Raw genomic sequence first — 17,535 nt, 5'->3', positions numbered from 1 at the left:
AAGACCTGAAATTGTTATGATAAAAACAAGAAATACTTGTGAAATGGTATTTTTTCCTTTGGTGACCGACTTTGACGATTGGAAGCCACACAAGTTTGTATCATTTTCAATTGTTTGAAGTTTAAATTTACGTAAAATATTTTATTTCGCGTTGTATTTTACCAAAAACTAACTTTATTTTCGAAAATTAAACAATTTTTACAAGTCTCGGTAAGCAAATACGTTTTTGCGTCCAGCATTAGAATTTTCCGCTTTTTATAGTTTCTCCATTCTCCACCAAACGATTTGGTGGCGCCACGGAATTTTGTCCATATCACACATGAGACGCGCGTGGGATTGAAAACCGGGCACAAAAAGCTAGTGCCTTCAGAATCTGCAATACTCCGTCTAGGTATAAGTATAGTTCCTATGTCTATGGTGCCTCTATTTCTTTTCTATCTCTATGGAGGATGATTTATTTAAGCGCCTATTGGATTGGTGCAACACGCACATGTGACCAATTTTGGGCTTTTTGGCGCAAATTGTTAAATTTTGGAGATATTTGTTGGGAAAATCTAACGTGACGTTACTGTTACTGAGAAAGGACGTAAAATATTTAGCTGGAAGAAATATAAATTGAATAATATAATGACAAGTATTTTTAGACGTAGAATTTTAGATTCAAGGGATATGGATGCCAAGGTCCTTTCTTTTAATATTAGAAATCGTTACAGGTAAAAATAAATAAAACCATATGGGGATTTGTCTTACCTGTTAACCGCCTTTTTATGCATTTAAACTTTTGAGTTCCAAGTTTCCTGATGCAAATTACTGCACTATAAATCCGCGTAATTAATCATTATAATGTTGAAATTAAAGGGGATTGACGCCTTTAACAGAATTCAATAAGGGTTCAGAGCGAAATCATCCAGATGAAATGTGTTTGAGACCCACTTGCTCTCATTGCAATTGGAGACTTAAAGAGAAATGGTGTCTTAAAAAGTACATTTTTGAACACCATAAATTGGAAACTTTGCACTCGAATTCTTTCTCAACTTGGTAAGATCTTTAGACAAGTATCGACTAAAAGTACTTAAAAGATTCTAAACTACATGGAATTTACATAAATTTAATTCTAGGCGTGACATAAATACTGAAAATAGAAACTGTTCCATAACTTGGGACATAAACAACAAAGAAGCAACTGAAATAATGAAAGAGGTTGGGGTGACTCTTTTAAAAGCTGACGATCCTTATCTTGCCGATGAACATCTGATGCCAAATGTAAGTTAACAAGCCTTTTTCTAAACTCCTACTGTCCCTTTTCTGTGAGTGGCACCCTAAATCTTCTGCTCTTTCAACCCTTGAACTTGGGGGTGGGGGGGGGGATTTAAAATTGGAAAAAATCTTCCCCCAAATTGGATGGGTAATTTTACCCCCGCCTGAAATTCGAGAATCATTTGTTTATTTTCCCGCCTCTCTTACTGGTAATTTGGGAGTAAAGACTATTTGAAAACGTGCTATGGAAGAAGAAGGTTTGGCGCCCCGTAGAAATTTGATCAAATGTGTGGGTTCTTTTTTTTTTAATTTCTGAAAATGATTTATGGCAATTACTTTAGATATAGTAGGTAAAAATTCTATATTTTTTTATAGATAAATCGACTTAGCCAAGAATGTGAAACCTTTGAACCAGAAAGCAATTCCAATTTACCTAGTGCTTCTAATGTCAATTACCATGTGAAATACCATGGTTTGGGAGAAGATTTAGTATTGCATAGAAGAAAACGTGGAAGCAACCCCAGGGGTATAAGTATGTATAAAATCTTATTTTAGGTGTTCTTTAATGTTAAAACACTCTAGATTTAACTTAAATAAAAACCATTATTTTATCTAAAAAGCTGGTAGTGACTTGAAAATAAAATCATTTTTATTACAATACTGGTTTTTAATTAGGTTTAATCTAGTTATGTACAAGACACGTTAGCTTAAACAATTTTTTTTTATCCAGATTATACCGCTAATATTTCAGATGAGGTTATACTTCAGATATTTAGATTTTTACCCAAGAAAGACCTCTCAGTTTGTGCCAGGGTTTGCAAAAGATGGAAGTCATTAGCGTAAGTTTTATTTTGATTTTATACAAACATTAAAAATTACCTAGTAGTATCAATTAAGGATAACACTTGTTGCTTTTCGCAAGAATTCTACGGTTTTGGGGCATACCCTCTATGAAGTGTCATACCTATTCTAATTGCCAATTTATATTTAGTTATGATGAAACTTTATGGAGGAAACTTGATCTCAAGAAAAAATATTTGCATTCTGAAATGTTGGGATTTGTTATAGAGAGAAAAGTGAAAGCCCTTAGGTTGTGCTCTGCCAAAGTAAATTTCTACATTTAAGCAGAAGGTAAAATTTATAAAATCTAACATTCAAACAATTTTTAGGTTGAAGACCCTGTTTTAAGCCCAAATTTAGATTTAGAATATTTGGAATGCAAAATAGAGTATTTAGATATGAGTCTCTGTTCCATATCAAGTAAAGGTATTGAAGATGTTTTGAGAGTTTCCAGTGAACTGAAAAAACTTAGTTTGGAAAGTTGTGATATTAATTATAATATTTGCAGGTACGTTATTTAAGGAAAATTCTTTTTCTTGTAAATATACTTTTTGATATCAAAATTATAGATACATTGCTAATAATAAAAATATGGAAATTCTCAATCTGTGCATGTGCACTGGTTTGAATGCAAATGGTTTGCTCTCTATTGCCACTAGCTGCAAAAAGTACGTACTTCTTGTACAACTCGCAATTTTACAAACTTAATTTAAATGTTCCCTTTTAGACTACGCTCTTTAAATATCAGTTGGACTGGTATATGTTCCTATTCATTGGATTTAATAACTATCCATCTCACTCCTGCCATACAACGACTAAATATTGCAGGAGCCAGAGAAACTCTAAAAGATGCTCGTAAGAACTACTTTTGTCTTTTCCTGAAATTATCATGTATACCTATATTATGGTATTTCCTATTTATAGATATAGCTTTGCTTGGTGATTTGTGTCCAAATTTAAAGGAATTAGACATAAGCGATAGTCTTAAATTGACATCAGCGACAATAGATATTATTGTTTCAAAATTAATTTTGTTGGAAAATTTTCATGCAAGCCATTGTTACAATATTGCACCTGTCAAATACTTGTATGTTATCTTTTACCTTCAGCTAAACATATAAGAAAAGCTAATGAGTTCTTTTCTATCTAGAGATTTAAGGCAATTGCCATATTTAAAAGAACTGCAAGTTTTTGGACTATTTAATGAAGACGCTTTACAAGCCCTTCGTCAATCATTACCTCAAATAGAAATTAATAAACAAATATTTTCCACTATTGCAAGACCCACAACTGGCATAAGAGATGTCAAAATGTGGGGCATTCAACTTAGGAAATTTTAATTGGAAATAATGTGTCAACACAACTATTTGTACATATACTTAAAATTAAGTTTTAATATTTCAATGAAAATTTAGGAGTTGGCCCCAAAACATTGTGTTTATTTCTTGTATTTAAGTTTGTTTTTAAACTTTTTAGGGTTTATCCCATAAGCTTTTAACCTTTCATCACTCAACTGCATCCCATTTATCATTTCATTATCCATTTGTTTTTTTAATTTGTTTTTGCCGCCTGTTTCACTCTTTTTGAAGCTATGCACAGGTTTATTTGCTTTGGTCACATTTTGGGATGATAAATCAATTTTGCTGACCTTTGATATTGTGTCCCCATTTTCAGCAGTCTTGTTTTTGTTCTTCCTTTTTCTCTTGCGTTTTGGTACTTCAGTATTTAGTCCTTCCCTAAATTAGATATTTAAAACTTCAAGATATGACAATTTCCTTAATATTTTGTTTTTAACATAAAAAACAATTACTCTTCATCTTTAAAGAGAGATGGCAAAACTTTCTTCTTTAAATTTTCATTATCTGCCTTTTTCCGAAAAGCCTGTACATCATATTTTTCTTCTAGTTCAGTTCTAACGCATTTAGAAATAATTGAGAGGTAACTGTTGTTAGTTTATAATACAAAATAAAATTATACCTGTGTTGGCAGGTCTTTTTTAAAGAACACCATTGGTTTAATTCTTTATCGTGAGCTGTCAGAATCTAAAATTGATAGCAACTTAATTGCAAAACTTATGTTAAAGGTTTGAATGTAGTAGTACTTCATCAATGGAAAGCCCAAAATCATTTGGAACAGTACTCCTGTAAGGAAAACGCACTGGCATATCTCCTACAATGTCCTCAAAGTCTAATTTATAATATTCATCCAAATATTCTTCATAGGTTTTATCATCTGAATGAAGAAATATTATCAGTATGAAGGATATTGTCCTTTCTTTGAAAAGAATTTACTTGGGTCAAAAACTGGTTTCTTTTTAGATAAAACTTGGGCAAATTTGCACAGTTTCCTTTTGTTCTTTTTCGAAGAATTTACAAGTTCCATCTTTAATTCATTTTGGGGGTCATACTCAACATCCATCTTTGAGATAAAAAAATTCAGCTTCTTTATCTCTACACTAACATAAGATCTATTTAAAGTGGCTTTAAACTTTGTCTACATAAATATTATTAGTCCCATATTTCAAAATAGAAGTACCATCATGAACAGGCAATTTTGGGTTTTAATTTAAAAGTTATTATTACTTGACTGGAAAAGTAAGCGTTATTTTTACTTTTGAAAGCATTTGAATTTTTACTTTAGTTACAAACAACGGCAAGTTCATTTGTTATGTATGAGTTAACGAAGTTTATAGCCCCTTTAGAAAAACTAACATTAAAATTATTGTCTTCACAGTGTACATTGTCCTCATGTTTCTCAACAGCCTCATTGAAATTTCCTTTCCAACTATCCCAATTTTCCTCATCTGCAAGAAAAAGGTATCAATGCTAGATTTCCCAAGTGGGCATTTGGGGGTGCTGATCAGCCCCCGCATATACAGGTTGGATAAGTTTATTAACATATTCATTGGAAAATTACGAAAACTTGTGATTACCATCTATATCATCATTGAAAGGAAAAACTGGCTTGTTATTATCCTCTTCTACACCATAATACTCTTCGTTGAAAATTTCCTTCATCCTGCTATCATATTTCTCTGGATCAAAATCTTCTTCCAAGTCATCAAAACCCAATTTTTGATTTCCTGTTATTTCCTTTAGTTGTTCCAATTTACAAGATATTTCTTTACGCTTCAAAGCTTTCAATCTTTTAAGCTCTTCTTTCTTCCTTTCTTTTTCCTAAAATCACAAACCAATTTTGTATGTTGTTTCTATTTCTAAATTTTATTTAAACACCTCTCTCTTCCTCTCTCTGTACTCTTCCCTTTGTTTCTGTCTTTTTGGATCCTTCCTCCTTAATGTATTACACATCGTCCTCGGAAATCTCTTAATCTGTAAAATTTCAAATGAAATTAGCAGTAAAAGTGTAACAATTGTCATTTTTACATACAAATTCCTCATCTGGCTCTTCAAATCTAAAGTTGAATTTATGCTCAAATTCCTCCTGTTGTTCCAAAACTTTTTCATCTTCACTAGCAGAAAGAACTTCCTCCTCTTCATAGTCCTGTTTCTTGTAATTTTTATCCATATAACTTCTATTCAAAATATAATCTCGAAGAAATGCTTCACTTTCATCAAGTTTAGGATTATTCCAATAACTTTTTAAATACCCCTATGAAGACCAACAAAAATGGTTAGATTATGGTTAATTATTACATCTTACCAAAAATGACATAGTTTGGAACTGTATTTTACCAGTTCTTTAGGGGATGATTTATCCTTAGAATTTTTTTCCTGCCCTTTAATCCATTTTAGATACCCTTCATCTTCATTTCTCTATGACATCAATTAATTTTTTTAATATTTAAGTACATCATTGACATGATAGTGCTTATACTTTATCTTCCTGGGTTTTAGATTTCTCTTTAAGCAAGTCATCCTCAGATTCTGAATCTTCCAACGCATTTTTGAAGCTTTTAGTGAAAAATCAATGTCTTCAGATTGTTTAAACACATTTAATTAAATTACCTTCGCTTAATTTCCTCTTGCTCTTGCATAAAAGAAGGTGAAACTGGTCGTTCAAGAGTTTCATCTTCTTCATCAGTAAGAATTCTAATATTTTGATAGAATTGAAATTTTTTGCCAATTGGTTATTTTATGCTTGATTATTTACCCATCTTTTTCAAGTATTATTTTTCTTTCATAATCTTTTAAGAACATGGATTTGGTTTTCTTAACTTTTGTGCCCCTTTTATTATTCCCCACATCTAAATGAGATAATATCAGTTTTAGAAAGGTCATCAGCATTTTGGATGTTCATCACAATAGCTTACCAATGGACGGGAAGAAATTAACATTTTTGTCATATATTTCAGGAGCTTTGCTTTTTAAGGAGCTTAGAGTTTTAAGGAACTGTTTGTCAAATACTACAGCCAAATCCTAATTACAATATCAATATTTTTATTAATAATCTGGTTGTGGTTGTGCATTTTTGGCATTATGACCTCTTCATTTGCAGAGTCTGAACTTGATGATGATGATGACTGATCTGTTCCTTCACCATATCTGGACTTCACTATTTTTTAATAAGGCAGGTCATATTAAAAAATGTTATGGAAACATGTTTCAACTTAAAAATGGTAATATTAGATCTATGGTAAGTAATTACATTTTTGGAGCTCTTCCTTTTCTCTCCATTTATTGTAATTAATAGCATAATCTTCGTTAACTTTAAAATTATCCTCGGAATCCGATGATTCGCCCAAAAGTGCCTTCTTGTCCATGATTTTTTTGCAAATCAGCACGTGTCAGTTTTGCCAGCTTGATGAAGTAGCATTAATTGTAGGAATAACCGAAAAAAATCGTATTTTCGTCAAATTTATCGTAAGACACCAGATAGACCTGATATCGTTAAAACTCTAATAATAACGATATGTGAATTTTAACGAGTCAAATGGTCACTAAAAAGAAAAATCATGAAAAATGACATAAAACTTTCGTCGCATTTGCTGAAACAAACCCAACAAGAATATTACATTTTGTTTCTATTTGGTACTTTTCTCGTCAAATATTTATTTATTGAGATTTAATATCAAATATTATAGAAGCTTTCTGGCTTCATTAAGAATAAGAACATCCTACATGTTACCAAGAATGAAATTATCCATATCCTTATGATTGGCAACGCTGGCATGCAGTGTTTATTCAGTCGATGCCTACGTTATCAGTATGTCTATCTCGTTTTCGAATTGCCTAAATGGGTCTCTGGTGTGAAGGCCTAGTTGCCATATGCACCAAGCAAACAACCTTAACTTTTAAAGAAAAAAAAACTTTAAGGGGCTCAAAGTTCATAAGCACCCCTTTTTACTTCTCCCTCCTCCCGCTAGCTAGCAAAAATTGACGTCATTGGGGAGTGGAATGGCAGATAAAAACCATTCGTCCAATTGATTGGCCGTTTCTCGACAAACCCAATCAACAATTCCCCTTCCCCCTTTAGATCCAGCTGAGGCCCGGGGAAGTCATCGCCTTGTACCCGCTTTGGGTCTGCATTTTCTTTTACAACTTATTGTGAAAATTTTCAATAAAAAGACGTATCAGCCCCCTGCCTGAACCCCCTGTGGTTGTAGCTTGGCCACTGTTGAAAACCAGTAAGGAAATTTTTTCTCATTCCCCGGTTTTCATCCTGACGCTTTGGTTACTTTTTCCTCATCGCTTGCAAAATAAAATATCCAGGAGTCAAAATGATCAAAATTAAATGTAAAAGTTATTTAAATAACAAATTTAAAGCTATCTGCATTTCAATTAATATTAAAATTTTATTACAGGTGGTCCAATTGTAGAAATGAATGGAGACGAAATGACTAGGTAAAAACTAAGTATGGGCAGAAGTATATAAGATATTACGAAATAAGTATCTACCTAGGAGTAAAGACGTGTAACTCCGCCGGCTAAAGAAAGTTTTTGATGGGCGCGAATTTTTGGTGATATAAGGCCAAAACTATTCCCAAACTACCAACTTCTTCCATACAATAACAGCCAAACTGTATTTTGAAGTTGCTCGCTATTTCCTAAAAATTACTCCAAAACTAGCGAATATTTTTCGCCTATAGTGAAACCGTACAACCCATAAAATATCAAAATGTAGGGTGTGTAATTACCACATTAAAATATGAAAATGTAAAAATTACTCCATTATTCTATTTTTCGATGAAATAGTTCTAGAAAATTGCCATAATAACGAATTTCCCCTGCACATTTTTTGCTTCTGAAACATTTCGTATAATCAGAAACCCTGACATGGTACATGTTTCAACCAAAAAATTAGCAGAAAAGAAAGATGGATAAGACTCTCATAGCTGGTATGGGTTATGTCCATTTTAGGTGTTTTTCTATGTATTTTTTTTTCAAAATATATAACAAACTACTGGAATGCTGTATTTCTGGTAGATAATACAGAGGTAGATATTATTTTTGGTAGAAGAAAAACCAGCTATTGCCAACTTTGCTAAAAATCTGGGGGGGGGGGGGGTGGAAGGTGATTTTATCTTTATTTTATTATCTAACAACCACCTTATATAAACAAGTAAGAGATGGTCTTGGTCTAAAAACCTTACTAAAGCATAGCTATCAATTTATTTTTGTAGAATAATTTGGGATTTAATCAAAGAAAAGCTAATAATCCCTTTCATTGATGTCGAATTGCACTCTTATGATTTGAGTATTGAAAATCGGGATTCAACAGATGATCAAGGTATATCACATCATTTCTCATCAAAGTCATCCTAGACTTAAGCAACAAAAAATAAAAAATTAGGTTATCAGTTATGTTTTTGAGTAAACTGATTACATGAATTATCAGCTAAATAGTGATATGTTTCTGCAAGGATTGATCGGACGATTTTTGAAGACTAAAATTTTAAATATTTTCAGTTACCATTGACTGTGCAAATGCAATTAAAAAATACAATGTTGGCGTTAAATGCGCAACTATTACGCCTGATGAGAATAGAGTTGAAGGTCATTTCTAAATAATTATTGATTTTATAATTATCCAAATATTAACTAATTATTTCATTGTCTAATAGAATTTAAACTTAAGAAAATGTGGAAGTCTCCTAATGGAACCATTAGAAATATTTTAGGGGGCACAGTTTTCCGCGAAGCAATAATTTGTAAAAATATACCGAGATTAGTTCCTGGTTGGGAAAAACCAATCGTAATTGGTATGGCAATGATATTTTCATCATTAGTAATAATTTGTATTAAATATTTTTTCTTTAATTAGGGCGTCATGCTTATGGAGACCAAGTAATTAACTAGAATTTATATATTTCTAGAGTGTAAATAACACTTAAGGTTTAACATAGTATAGGGCAACTGATTTTGTGGTGCCTGGCCCAGGGACAGTTGAAATGAAATATACTGGTAAAGATGGAAAAGAATTAAATTTCAAAATCTTTGATTTTGAGGATGGAGGAGGAGTAGCTATGGGGATGTACAACACTGATCGTGTAAAATTATACATTCTACTAATAATTAACACAACATTTGAAGAAAAATTCATTTATAAATTCATTTTCAGTCAATTACTGATTTTGCTCATAGTTCATTCCAATTTGCATTACAAAGAGGTTACCCATTATACTTGAGGTAAGATCATAGAATGTATTTCTAGTAGGACAGGTTGGCCACAAAATTTTGAGATTCAAATTCCCTATTTTCCCTGACCATTTTAGAGATTTTCCCTGACTTATTTTATATTTCACTTTTATCAGAAGTTAATAAATTTAATTTCACTAAAAATGTTATTGCAATGTTGAAAAAATTAGCCAAACTTTCAAGGAAATAATTTATAATCATAGAATTTTTCATAGATCTAGAGTAAAATTACCTTAAAAAAGTGCCAGGATTAAATTGAATTCTTGACTTTTCCTTAAATTTTAACAAATTCTTAAAATTCCCAGACTTTTTAGGCACATTTTAAAATTCCCTGATGTGTGGCAATCCTGTAGGAGTGCATCATGGATTAAATAGGTTATAAGATTTTATCGTGGTTTTTAATGCGAAAATTATAAAATCCAAACCCATTTTTTAAGTCATAAATAGTTAAATATTTATAACTTTTACCTGAAACTTTTACAGTACTTTTGTACATGCCTTAGTAAAACTGATGCGTAAAAATCTAATTTTTCAAAAATTTGGTGGTTATAAGGTTTTGCCATGGGGCAGCCGATTTTATCCCACAATTTCAATAAATAATAAAAAAATTAAATCTGAACCTGGGTTTAGTTCTATACCCAGTTTTGTTAAGGACATTTCAGCTACACCCACTAAAAAATGCCATTACTCTTATCACTCATATTTTATGAATTTTAAATTTTAATTAAGCTCTGCCTTGAGCAGTGTACCGAATAAATAAAATTCGGAATTTTGGATAATATTGAAGAGAGTTCAATATACAATAATGATCTATATACCCAACAATCTGTACCAATTAAATTTACATTCATTTCTTAAAGTAATAATAGTAAATAATTATAAAAATTTTGGCTTTCATACTTTTAAGCACCAAGAACACCATTTTAAAGAAGTATGATGGAAGGTTTAAGGACATTTTTCAAGAAATATATGATAAGTATGTTTAAAATATGATTCTTGCATTCAATTATTTAATTTGGGTTTTGTTCCAGGGAATATAAGAGTCAATTTGAATCAAAAGGAATCTGGTACGAGCACCGCCTCATAGATGACATGGTAGCTCAAGCTATGAAATCTGACGGAGGTATTGGTTTTATAATATAAGTGGTCTTGTATTATATTGATAAAAATTTTCATTTAGGCTTTGTTTGGTCATGCAAAAATTACGATGGCGATGTACAATCGGGTAAAGTTGCAAAGTTGTTTAAGTTAAACCACCTTTAAATCATATCTATTTATTATTCAGACTCAGTAGCGCAAGGATATGGTTCTTTGGGTATGATGACTAGCGTTTTGATTTGTCCCGATGGCAAAACAGTGGAGGCGGAAGCTGCCCATGGAACAGTAACCAGACACTACAGGTTTCATCAACAAGGGAAAGAAACTTCAACTAATCCAATTGCGTCTATTTTTGCCTGGACCAGAGGATTGGCTCATAGGGCAAAATTGGACAAAAACAATCCCTTAGCTAAATTTGCTCAAAGTCTTGAGGACGTGTGTGTGGAAACTATTGAACAAGGCATTATGACAAAAGATTTGGCTATTTGCATCAAGGGTCTTAACCAGTTAGTATATATTTAATAATTAACTAAAAATGTCCATATTAACGTTTTAATGAATTATAGCGTACAACGATCTGATTATCTAAATACCTTTGAGTTCTTGGACAAGTTAGCTGAAAATCTGAGTATAAAATTAGAAGCCTGACTGGAAATAAGCAAATTGTGATGGATAATATTTGAATTTCTGCTTGCCATATTTTTATTGGTGCTTTCCATTTTTTCCACTTTTTATAATAAGGAATTGTCTGTTCCAACTCGCATATAACATTGTATTAAATATATACTCTAGTTTGATATTTCCCTCGTTAAGAATAAAATGAATTTACATAAAAATATTTTCTTATTTGTTTTATAAAATCATCCAAACATTAAAATATCTTACAAAAACAACTTGTTTTTTAGTATAAAAGTTACTTTAGATACAAAAGAGTACTTAAACTACTATTGTGTTGTCAGTTAAATGCCTAAGGCTACATTTATAAAAGGTTATTTTGTCCTCAATTAATTTTCCTATAAGTTATATTAGGAGTGTCAGATTTTAAAACCTGGTTTTTATTTTCATCTGACTAGAATTTAATTAGTTTCAGGGTTCATCCCCAGTTAGGTTAAAAAAGCGGCCTACGAATTTAATACCTTTCTTTTAATACTTTCACGTAGTATCATTGTCGTCTTTATTTGCTTCATCAAATAACTATAGAAATATATTAAAAAGATTAAATATATATATTTAATGTTAACCTATATAAACTTACATTCATTAAATTCCTAGGTTCTACAGAAGGTGAATTATTTACAAAAGCATCTCTTCTGGCGGAAGAATCAAATTTCCTACTACTACTTTTCACGGGTACTTTTAAAGAAAATGGAGAGTTTTCCACACTATTAACGCTGTTTTTTTGCCTATTTACAATAATAATACAACATTATGATTGTCAGAAAATTTGAATAAAGAAATAATTACTCATTGAAATTAAAAGGAATCGGATCAATCAAACGGCTTGGCATTAAAGTCCTTCTTAAACTACTTCTTTGTTTAACAGATGCGGGAGTTGAATTGTTAATTCTCATTGGAATACTATTTATATAAATAAAGAATAAGGTATTTCCAACTCGTCATAGTTTACCAAATGTTCAGTTTACCTAGAAAGAAAAAAGCTTCCATTGTTGCTCTCATCAGAAGTGGAAGTATCACTCAAAGGCGCAACTCCGAGACTATTATTGCGCGAATGGTTCAAATCTTCATCCAAGACTTCGTCTATAATATGAAACCAAGAAATTATGTATGTATAATTTTACTACATACAGAGAGATTACCATCTGAAAAACTTCCATCCCATCCGTGCCAGTCTGAAGGTTTTTGTTTTCGAGTGTAATTAAGGGGAGTGCTCAAACCCTTAGTGGTGTTTACGCATTTAGTTTTCAACCAAATAAATGGCTTTACAAAATTTTCCCCAAACGTGACGACTTGTACCCACAAAAATGATAAAACGCAGATTGTGGCTGATACCTAATGAGATTCAACCAATAAAAATTTACCATATTTTCACTTAATATTATAAACATTAATTTATTAATGTGCACCCATGAACATAGAACTGGCTATATGATTCAAGGCATCAGCCTATATGAGCAGAGCCCGTCTAGCTAATGCTCTCTCTCAGCAAAACAGCCTAAATGCAGCTGCAGTTAGACCGAGTCGTCATAGTGGATTATCTAACAGGGTGCGGAGGTGAAATCTGCCTGGTCCATTTTACTAATATTGAGTGGTGCAGCAAAACAGCACAAACTACGGAAACATCTCAGGCAGGAAAACCTCTATAACACTATAGCATTAATCAAGCCTGGATGACAGCCACATTGTAATAAGGCAATCTATGTACGTTCTATATTCATGTATTATTTGATGTTGTAAGACAAAAGAAAATTACCATAAGTTTCATTTTCAACTCCCAGCTCCTCTTTTTATGTACCTTTCGCACTTGCGGTATTTTAAGAATTTGAGCGGCGTTAGAACGGCGCCTAAAATTTGGCTCCATCATTAATAAGATAACGGATTTCAAAGCTTGGCTCATATTGGCACACATATCTTCTGGGATTTGGCCATGCCTTAATGTTTGCCAAGAATCACCACCCCTCGGTAAGTCGAGATCACAAGCCAATTCTAAGATAGTGATACCCAAACTGAAAAGATCAGCGGCTTTTGTAAAATGTCCGTCTAAGACCTCTGGAGCTAGATATTTGGGATCTCCTTCCAAAACTTCAAATTTCCCTATCTAACGAAAGATGGCCAAGTTTATAATGCAGCTATTTACACACTTTACATTAGGAAATGCTTTAAACTAACTTTGTTTAAATCTATCACCAGACCAAAATCTCCTAGTTTGCAAATGCCATCTGAAGAAATGAAGATATTATCTGGTTTTATGTCCAAGTGAAGAAGTTCATGGTCATGTAAATGCTTAACAGCCTATTTAATAAATCTACTAGTTAATAATCTTAAAAACCAACTAGAAAAATTAAAAATATTTTAGACTTGCCTGTAATAAATCAACCAAGTACTTCCAAATTAAAGTTTCTGGTATATCGTGATTCATTTCTGAATAGTTGCTAAGACTGGTAGAGCAAAGCTCAGTTTGAATGTACAAATGTTGCCGTTCTTCCCAGGCTTTGATAAATTTGATACAATTGGGATGCTTTGGTAGTTCTTCGTGTTTTTTAACTTCCTCCAACTTCCTAGTTCTGTCAGATTCCCCTCTAAACCTCTCCCTAGATCTTTTAACAGCGTATAATTTACCATCTTCCTTACTCCTAACTTCGAACACCTATTACGAATTAAGAATATAACTTTAAAATTTTCAGTATATAATATTGCAAGATAGGACACATACTTCGCCAAAAGAACCAGCTCCTAGTTTGGATCGGATTTCAAAGCACTGTTCAAAATAGAGCTCCTTTGCATCTTCATTGTAGTGTTTATTACTTAGGTCTAAGAGTTACTGTTAAGTTCCTAATTTCATTTAATAATTTTTACTATGATGTGCGTATAAGGATACTAATGTCAGACTCTTTGAAACTGATGGCTCTAGCTTTGTAGCTTACGATGTTATTAAAAATACGGCTAACTGGAGGGCAACTTTTGACTGGTGGTTTTGGAGGTGCTTGATCTCTTGGTGTCGCTCTTGCCTTTATGCACAGTAAAGAAAAAAATTAGGTATTTGAAAAGCATAATAAAAACATATTTTGCAATACTTTCTTGGTAGAGAACGTTTGTGTTTCGGTGTAGAACTTCGGGGTTGGACGTGGTGAGGTCATTTAGAGATGATCTGTATGTATAATAATAGAGCACCATTGGTATTAATCAGCAATAAGAAATTCTTATTAACTAAAATGCCAGTTCAAATTCGGCCAAATACAAATTGACCAAATTTGAACTGACAACTGCCGTTTTAGTGTGACAATTACCGCTACATGTATTGCGCGAAAAGCCTCATTTATCCTCTTTTTTTAACATAACATGTAGAAGTATTTTGAGGTGCAAAATGAATTTTAGAAGCTGTTAATTTCATTTTTATTTAAAATGTTTTTCAGGAACTAGACTTACCTGGCAAAGGCTTACGAAAAAATTTAAAAATATGATACTGCTTAACTTTTGATGAATAAGGCGTAACTGCCTTTATGACTCTTTCATTACAAAATTTAAGCTACGATAGTACAATAATTTATTGAATATAAAATTAAAATAAATTATATATTTTTTTACTAAGTGTTGGTTTGCCAGCTTCGAAGTTCAAAAACTGTCAACAAACTTGAACAAAGTGATGAAACGTCTGGAATTAAGAACATTAACGTCTACGTGTAAAAGTACACTCGATCTACAAATACTAGACGTACGCGTTACGAGTTAAGACATGTTATTTCGACGAAATGGGCCACGAGATTTCTCTTCCCTTTTTCCGATTGGATTTCATGAAGTTGGGGGCATAGCAGATGGTTTTGTTGGGGGAAGCGAGAAACGCTTCTTCCATGCGCTGCCCAACAGTGCCCACATTCAGAATTTAAAAGGGGCCGACAAAGTGATAGAGTTATTTTCATAATCAGTATTGTTCGAACTTTCGAAGCGTCCGCTCCTCTAAAGTGAAGTTAAGTCAGTTATTTTTTTTAGTCTAAGGTTTTTATAATTGGCAAATTAGCTTACTCTCCATTTAGCGAGAATGGCGGGTAATTCAAATGCGGGGTTGTATCAATTGAATAATCATAAATGCTGTCCGAAGTTTTTCGATGTGGTAAATATGACAGAATAAAATATTCTTTGCTTTAAAATAAAACGGTACATAAGATTTGTATACAAGTTACAGACAATTTAACCAATAGCATTTCCCCGTCCCCAAATATCCCTTTTAGAAAGCAATGTCCCAAATGTTGAAAATTGAGAATCCAAAGGAACTAATTGAAATAAGAAATGTAACTAATGTTGCTAAAATGCAGAAGGGAGTGCAAATAATGAAGAAAAAAGTGCATAAAGAAAATATGAAAGAACTTAGCACTTTTCCTGATTTTATTAACTTTTCTTCTCCTTCACTAATGTCTCAAGGGAAATTAATTGCTGATACCTTAAAAACTGAGATTGACATGGAAGCTAAACTCACACCAAAGGATGACTATGAGAGAAGTGATACTTCAGAATCTCTCAGCGAAATTTCCCCTTTATCTCAATTTGAAGAAGAAAATGTTGAAAATCAGCTTCCATACACATCAGACTGGACCAACTTAGTTGATTCAACAAGTAATGAAATACTAGAAAATCAACAACAAGAATCTGGCTTAACATGGGCCAAGTGGAATGAAAAAAGATCACCCTACATTAAAAAGCAAGAATTTCAAACTACCTTTGTATCTAATGAAGAACGAAGGCGGGTATTGTCAAAAAAAGAAAGCAGTGAAGAAATTCTGATAAGAAAAGTTCAGTCAACTGCCAAACTTTGGGATAATATGAATCAAATTCCTCGCATGATATTACTTGATGATACAAAGATGACACCAAAGAAGAGGAAACTTCTTTGCATTCCTCCATCATTTGAAGCAACACCTGATAAAGGATTCGTTGGTCAACATTCCCAAGGATTAGGTGGACACTATAAAGAAACATTTCTGATAAAAAAATGCAAATTTCCCTGATTAAACATTTCTAAAGTCATTGAAAAAAAGCATTTTTTTCTATTTGTTATTAACCTTTATTTAGGTTTTTATTTTATATTTTAAAATGACATGTCTGTCTTCCAATTTTTCAACATTTTGCCCCATTTATAGTCAAATTAGTAATTTTTAAATAGATTACATTTTGTTGCTTTTCTTTAACAATTTTTTGAAACCATTACTTCAAAGGTTTATGGATATGTTTTGTTTTTAAATGAACGGTACTTAAAAATTGATTTTGCAACTGAATATACTACAGATCCAAACACTTGCAGGTAGTGTGCAAAATAATTATGAGATCGCTATCTTGTTTTAAAACTTCTTGTTAATTGTTAATGGCCCACAAAATTTTGATAGAAATATTTTTATTATATAGGTCTTAAACCTTTTAAATTGAGTGTCAATAAAGTTTGACCTGTTTTATGTTTGTTCTGTTTATCCACTGAAAAACTTAAGGGGTGTATTTGAAAAGTTTGATATGCCTTTTTATTAGAGCCTTTGCTCTTTCCCCATTCCAGGAGAACTAGCACATTAAAAAACACTTTGAACATGTAGCATCAAGAACTTATTTAGAACCCCTAAGAACCTTGAATGGTAACACTGGGTTGAGCTGTCCTGCTGATATATTTTTTAGAATCGCCTGCCTGAAAATCTGCACACTGCATTATCTGGTTGTTGTGAAACTAGGATATTTTTGTTATTAAGTGGCATGGGTTCAAATGAGGGGTTCCAAGTTGTAACGTGGAATTTTGGGACATTTTCAAAATTTATTTCATTTCAATTAACTAATTATAATTTCCGAAGTTTCTATGGTCATCTGGGTTAGGCCTAATTTAGTCGTCAAGTGCGGGTCGCTTGGAGGCAGTAGCTTGGGTTTTTAACTTAATCGGGTGATCGACGTATATCTGGCCAGATACGTCGATTCCCGTTCGACTATGGTACTTTCGGTAATTTGCCACGCTTTCCAAAATATCTTAATTTTCCCCATTTTGACTTTAAATTCTCGACTGGAGGTTGCCAAGCATTTTTTGTGTTTATTTTTAAAATAA

The 17,535-nt window shown here is 32.4% G+C and overlaps 5 protein-coding genes across 7 annotated transcripts; 3 read left to right on the top strand and 2 right to left on the bottom strand.

Moving 5' to 3' along the window:
* Positions 1-592: 592 nt before the first annotated feature.
* Positions 593-3,564, top strand: Skp2 (S-phase kinase-associated protein 2). Of its 2 annotated transcripts, XM_090179643.1 has the most exons (11): positions 593-713; positions 859-1,038; positions 1,119-1,263; positions 1,633-1,789; positions 1,988-2,096; positions 2,249-2,363; positions 2,427-2,605; positions 2,667-2,765; positions 2,825-2,952; positions 3,022-3,184; positions 3,248-3,564. In XM_090179643.1, exons 1-11 carry the CDS (start codon positions 628-630, stop codon positions 3,435-3,437), a joined length of 1,551 nt encoding a protein of 516 aa, XP_090035769.1. In that variant the 5' UTR covers positions 593-627; the 3' UTR covers positions 3,438-3,564. The 2 variants fall into 2 exon arrangements, with proteins under 2 accessions (XP_090035769.1, XP_090035770.1); XM_090179644.1 differs by lacking the exon at positions 859-1,038.
* On the bottom strand, positions 3,431-7,420 carry LOC149941196 (protein KRI1 homolog). Its single transcript, XM_090179642.1, has 17 exons — positions 7,070-7,420; positions 6,703-6,994; positions 6,539-6,609; positions 6,368-6,473; positions 6,208-6,301; positions 6,063-6,146; positions 5,932-6,007; positions 5,790-5,870; positions 5,485-5,706; positions 5,331-5,426; positions 5,030-5,273; positions 4,809-4,900; positions 4,389-4,515; positions 4,199-4,329; positions 4,075-4,139; positions 3,908-4,009; positions 3,431-3,833 (listed from the first exon to the last, which is right to left on the bottom strand). Exons 2-17 carry the CDS (start codon positions 6,815-6,817, stop codon positions 3,536-3,538), a joined length of 2,004 nt encoding a protein of 667 aa, XP_090035768.1. The 5' UTR covers positions 6,818-6,994; positions 7,070-7,420; the 3' UTR covers positions 3,431-3,535.
* Positions 7,421-7,522: 102 nt separating this feature from the next.
* Positions 7,523-11,626, top strand: LOC149941195 (isocitrate dehydrogenase [NADP] cytoplasmic-like). The gene is made up of 13 exons (XM_090179645.1): positions 7,523-7,790; positions 7,859-7,898; positions 8,678-8,784; positions 8,964-9,050; positions 9,119-9,256; positions 9,319-9,341; positions 9,401-9,544; positions 9,616-9,683; positions 10,600-10,668; positions 10,724-10,815; positions 10,873-10,917; positions 10,978-11,296; positions 11,357-11,626. Exons 1-13 carry the CDS (start codon positions 7,775-7,777, stop codon positions 11,436-11,438), a joined length of 1,230 nt encoding a protein of 409 aa, XP_090035771.1. The 5' UTR covers positions 7,523-7,774; the 3' UTR covers positions 11,439-11,626.
* A 148-nt stretch (positions 11,627-11,774) lies between these two features.
* Myt1 (protein kinase, membrane associated tyrosine/threonine 1) lies at positions 11,775-15,109 on the bottom strand. The gene is made up of 12 exons (XM_090178296.1): positions 14,895-15,109; positions 14,543-14,616; positions 14,347-14,476; positions 14,182-14,279; positions 13,831-14,115; positions 13,638-13,760; positions 13,222-13,566; positions 12,608-12,800; positions 12,434-12,548; positions 12,255-12,368; positions 12,046-12,193; positions 11,775-11,984 (listed from the first exon to the last, which is right to left on the bottom strand). The coding sequence occupies exons 2-12, from the start codon at positions 14,603-14,605 to the stop codon at positions 11,943-11,945; spliced, it is 1,656 nt and encodes a 551-aa protein (XP_090034422.1). The 5' UTR covers positions 14,606-14,616; positions 14,895-15,109; the 3' UTR covers positions 11,775-11,942.
* A 181-nt stretch (positions 15,110-15,290) lies between these two features.
* Positions 15,291-16,907, top strand: LOC149941193 (uncharacterized). 2 transcript variants are annotated; one of them, XM_090178297.1, is made up of 2 exons: positions 15,291-15,576; positions 15,695-16,907. In XM_090178297.1, the coding sequence occupies exons 1-2, from the start codon at positions 15,505-15,507 to the stop codon at positions 16,466-16,468; spliced, it is 846 nt and encodes a 281-aa protein (XP_090034423.1). In that variant the 5' UTR covers positions 15,291-15,504; the 3' UTR covers positions 16,469-16,907. The 2 variants fall into 2 exon arrangements, with proteins under 2 accessions (XP_090034423.1, XP_090034424.1); XM_090178298.1 differs by having other exon boundaries at positions 15,491-15,620.
* Positions 16,908-17,535: the final 628 nt, after the last annotated feature.

This window comes from Leiobunum rupestre, chromosome 6, assembly GCF_980474605.1.
Source record: "Leiobunum rupestre chromosome 6, qqLeiRupe1.1.hap1, whole genome shotgun sequence".
In the NCBI taxonomy this organism is placed as follows: Eukaryota; Metazoa; Arthropoda; class Arachnida; order Opiliones; family Sclerosomatidae; genus Leiobunum; species Leiobunum rupestre.
The sequence above is the reverse complement of the archived record's forward strand: the minus strand, read 5'-3'. Positions and strand labels throughout refer to the sequence as shown.

Excerpts from the sequence above, each read along its gene's own strand:
- Skp2 (XM_090179643.1), top strand. The coding sequence starts at position 628 with ATGACAAGTATTTTTAGACGTAGAATTTTAGATTCAAGGGATATGGAT. Across the intron at positions 1,039-1,118 it reads TCGAATTCTTTCTCAACTTG|GCGTGACATAAATACTGAAA; the intron begins GTAAGATCTTTA and ends ATTTAATTCTAG. Across the intron at positions 1,264-1,632 it reads ATGAACATCTGATGCCAAAT|ATAAATCGACTTAGCCAAGA; the intron begins GTAAGTTAACAA and ends ATTTTTTTATAG.
- LOC149941196 (XM_090179642.1), bottom strand. The coding sequence starts at position 6,817 with ATGGACAAGAAGGCACTTTTGGGCGAATCATCGGATTCCGAGGATAAT. Across the intron at positions 5,427-5,484 it reads AAGAGCCAGATGAGGAATTT|ATTAAGAGATTTCCGAGGAC; the intron begins GTATGTAAAAAT and ends GAAATTTTACAG. Across the intron at positions 4,901-5,029 it reads TTTCAATGATGATATAGATG|ATGAGGAAAATTGGGATAGT; the intron begins GTAATCACAAGT and ends TTTTTCTTGCAG.
- LOC149941195 (XM_090179645.1), top strand. Across the intron at positions 9,342-9,400 it reads GTCATGCTTATGGAGACCAA|TATAGGGCAACTGATTTTGT; the intron begins GTAATTAACTAG and ends GGTTTAACATAG. Across the intron at positions 10,816-10,872 it reads AGCTATGAAATCTGACGGAG|GCTTTGTTTGGTCATGCAAA; the intron begins GTATTGGTTTTA and ends ATTTTCATTTAG.
- Myt1 (XM_090178296.1), bottom strand. The coding sequence starts at position 14,605 with ATGACCTCACCACGTCCAACCCCGAAGTTCTACACCGAAACACAAACG. Across the intron at positions 14,116-14,181 it reads GAGCTGGTTCTTTTGGCGAA|GTGTTCGAAGTTAGGAGTAA; the intron begins GTATGTGTCCTA and ends AATTCGTAATAG. Across the intron at positions 13,567-13,637 it reads TGGTGATAGATTTAAACAAA|ATAGGGAAATTTGAAGTTTT; the intron begins GTTAGTTTAAAG and ends ATCTTTCGTTAG.
- LOC149941193 (XM_090178297.1), top strand. The coding sequence starts at position 15,505 with ATGGCGGGTAATTCAAATGCGGGGTTGTATCAATTGAATAATCATAAA. Across the intron at positions 15,577-15,694 it reads GTCCGAAGTTTTTCGATGTG|AAAGCAATGTCCCAAATGTT; the intron begins GTAAATATGACA and ends TATCCCTTTTAG.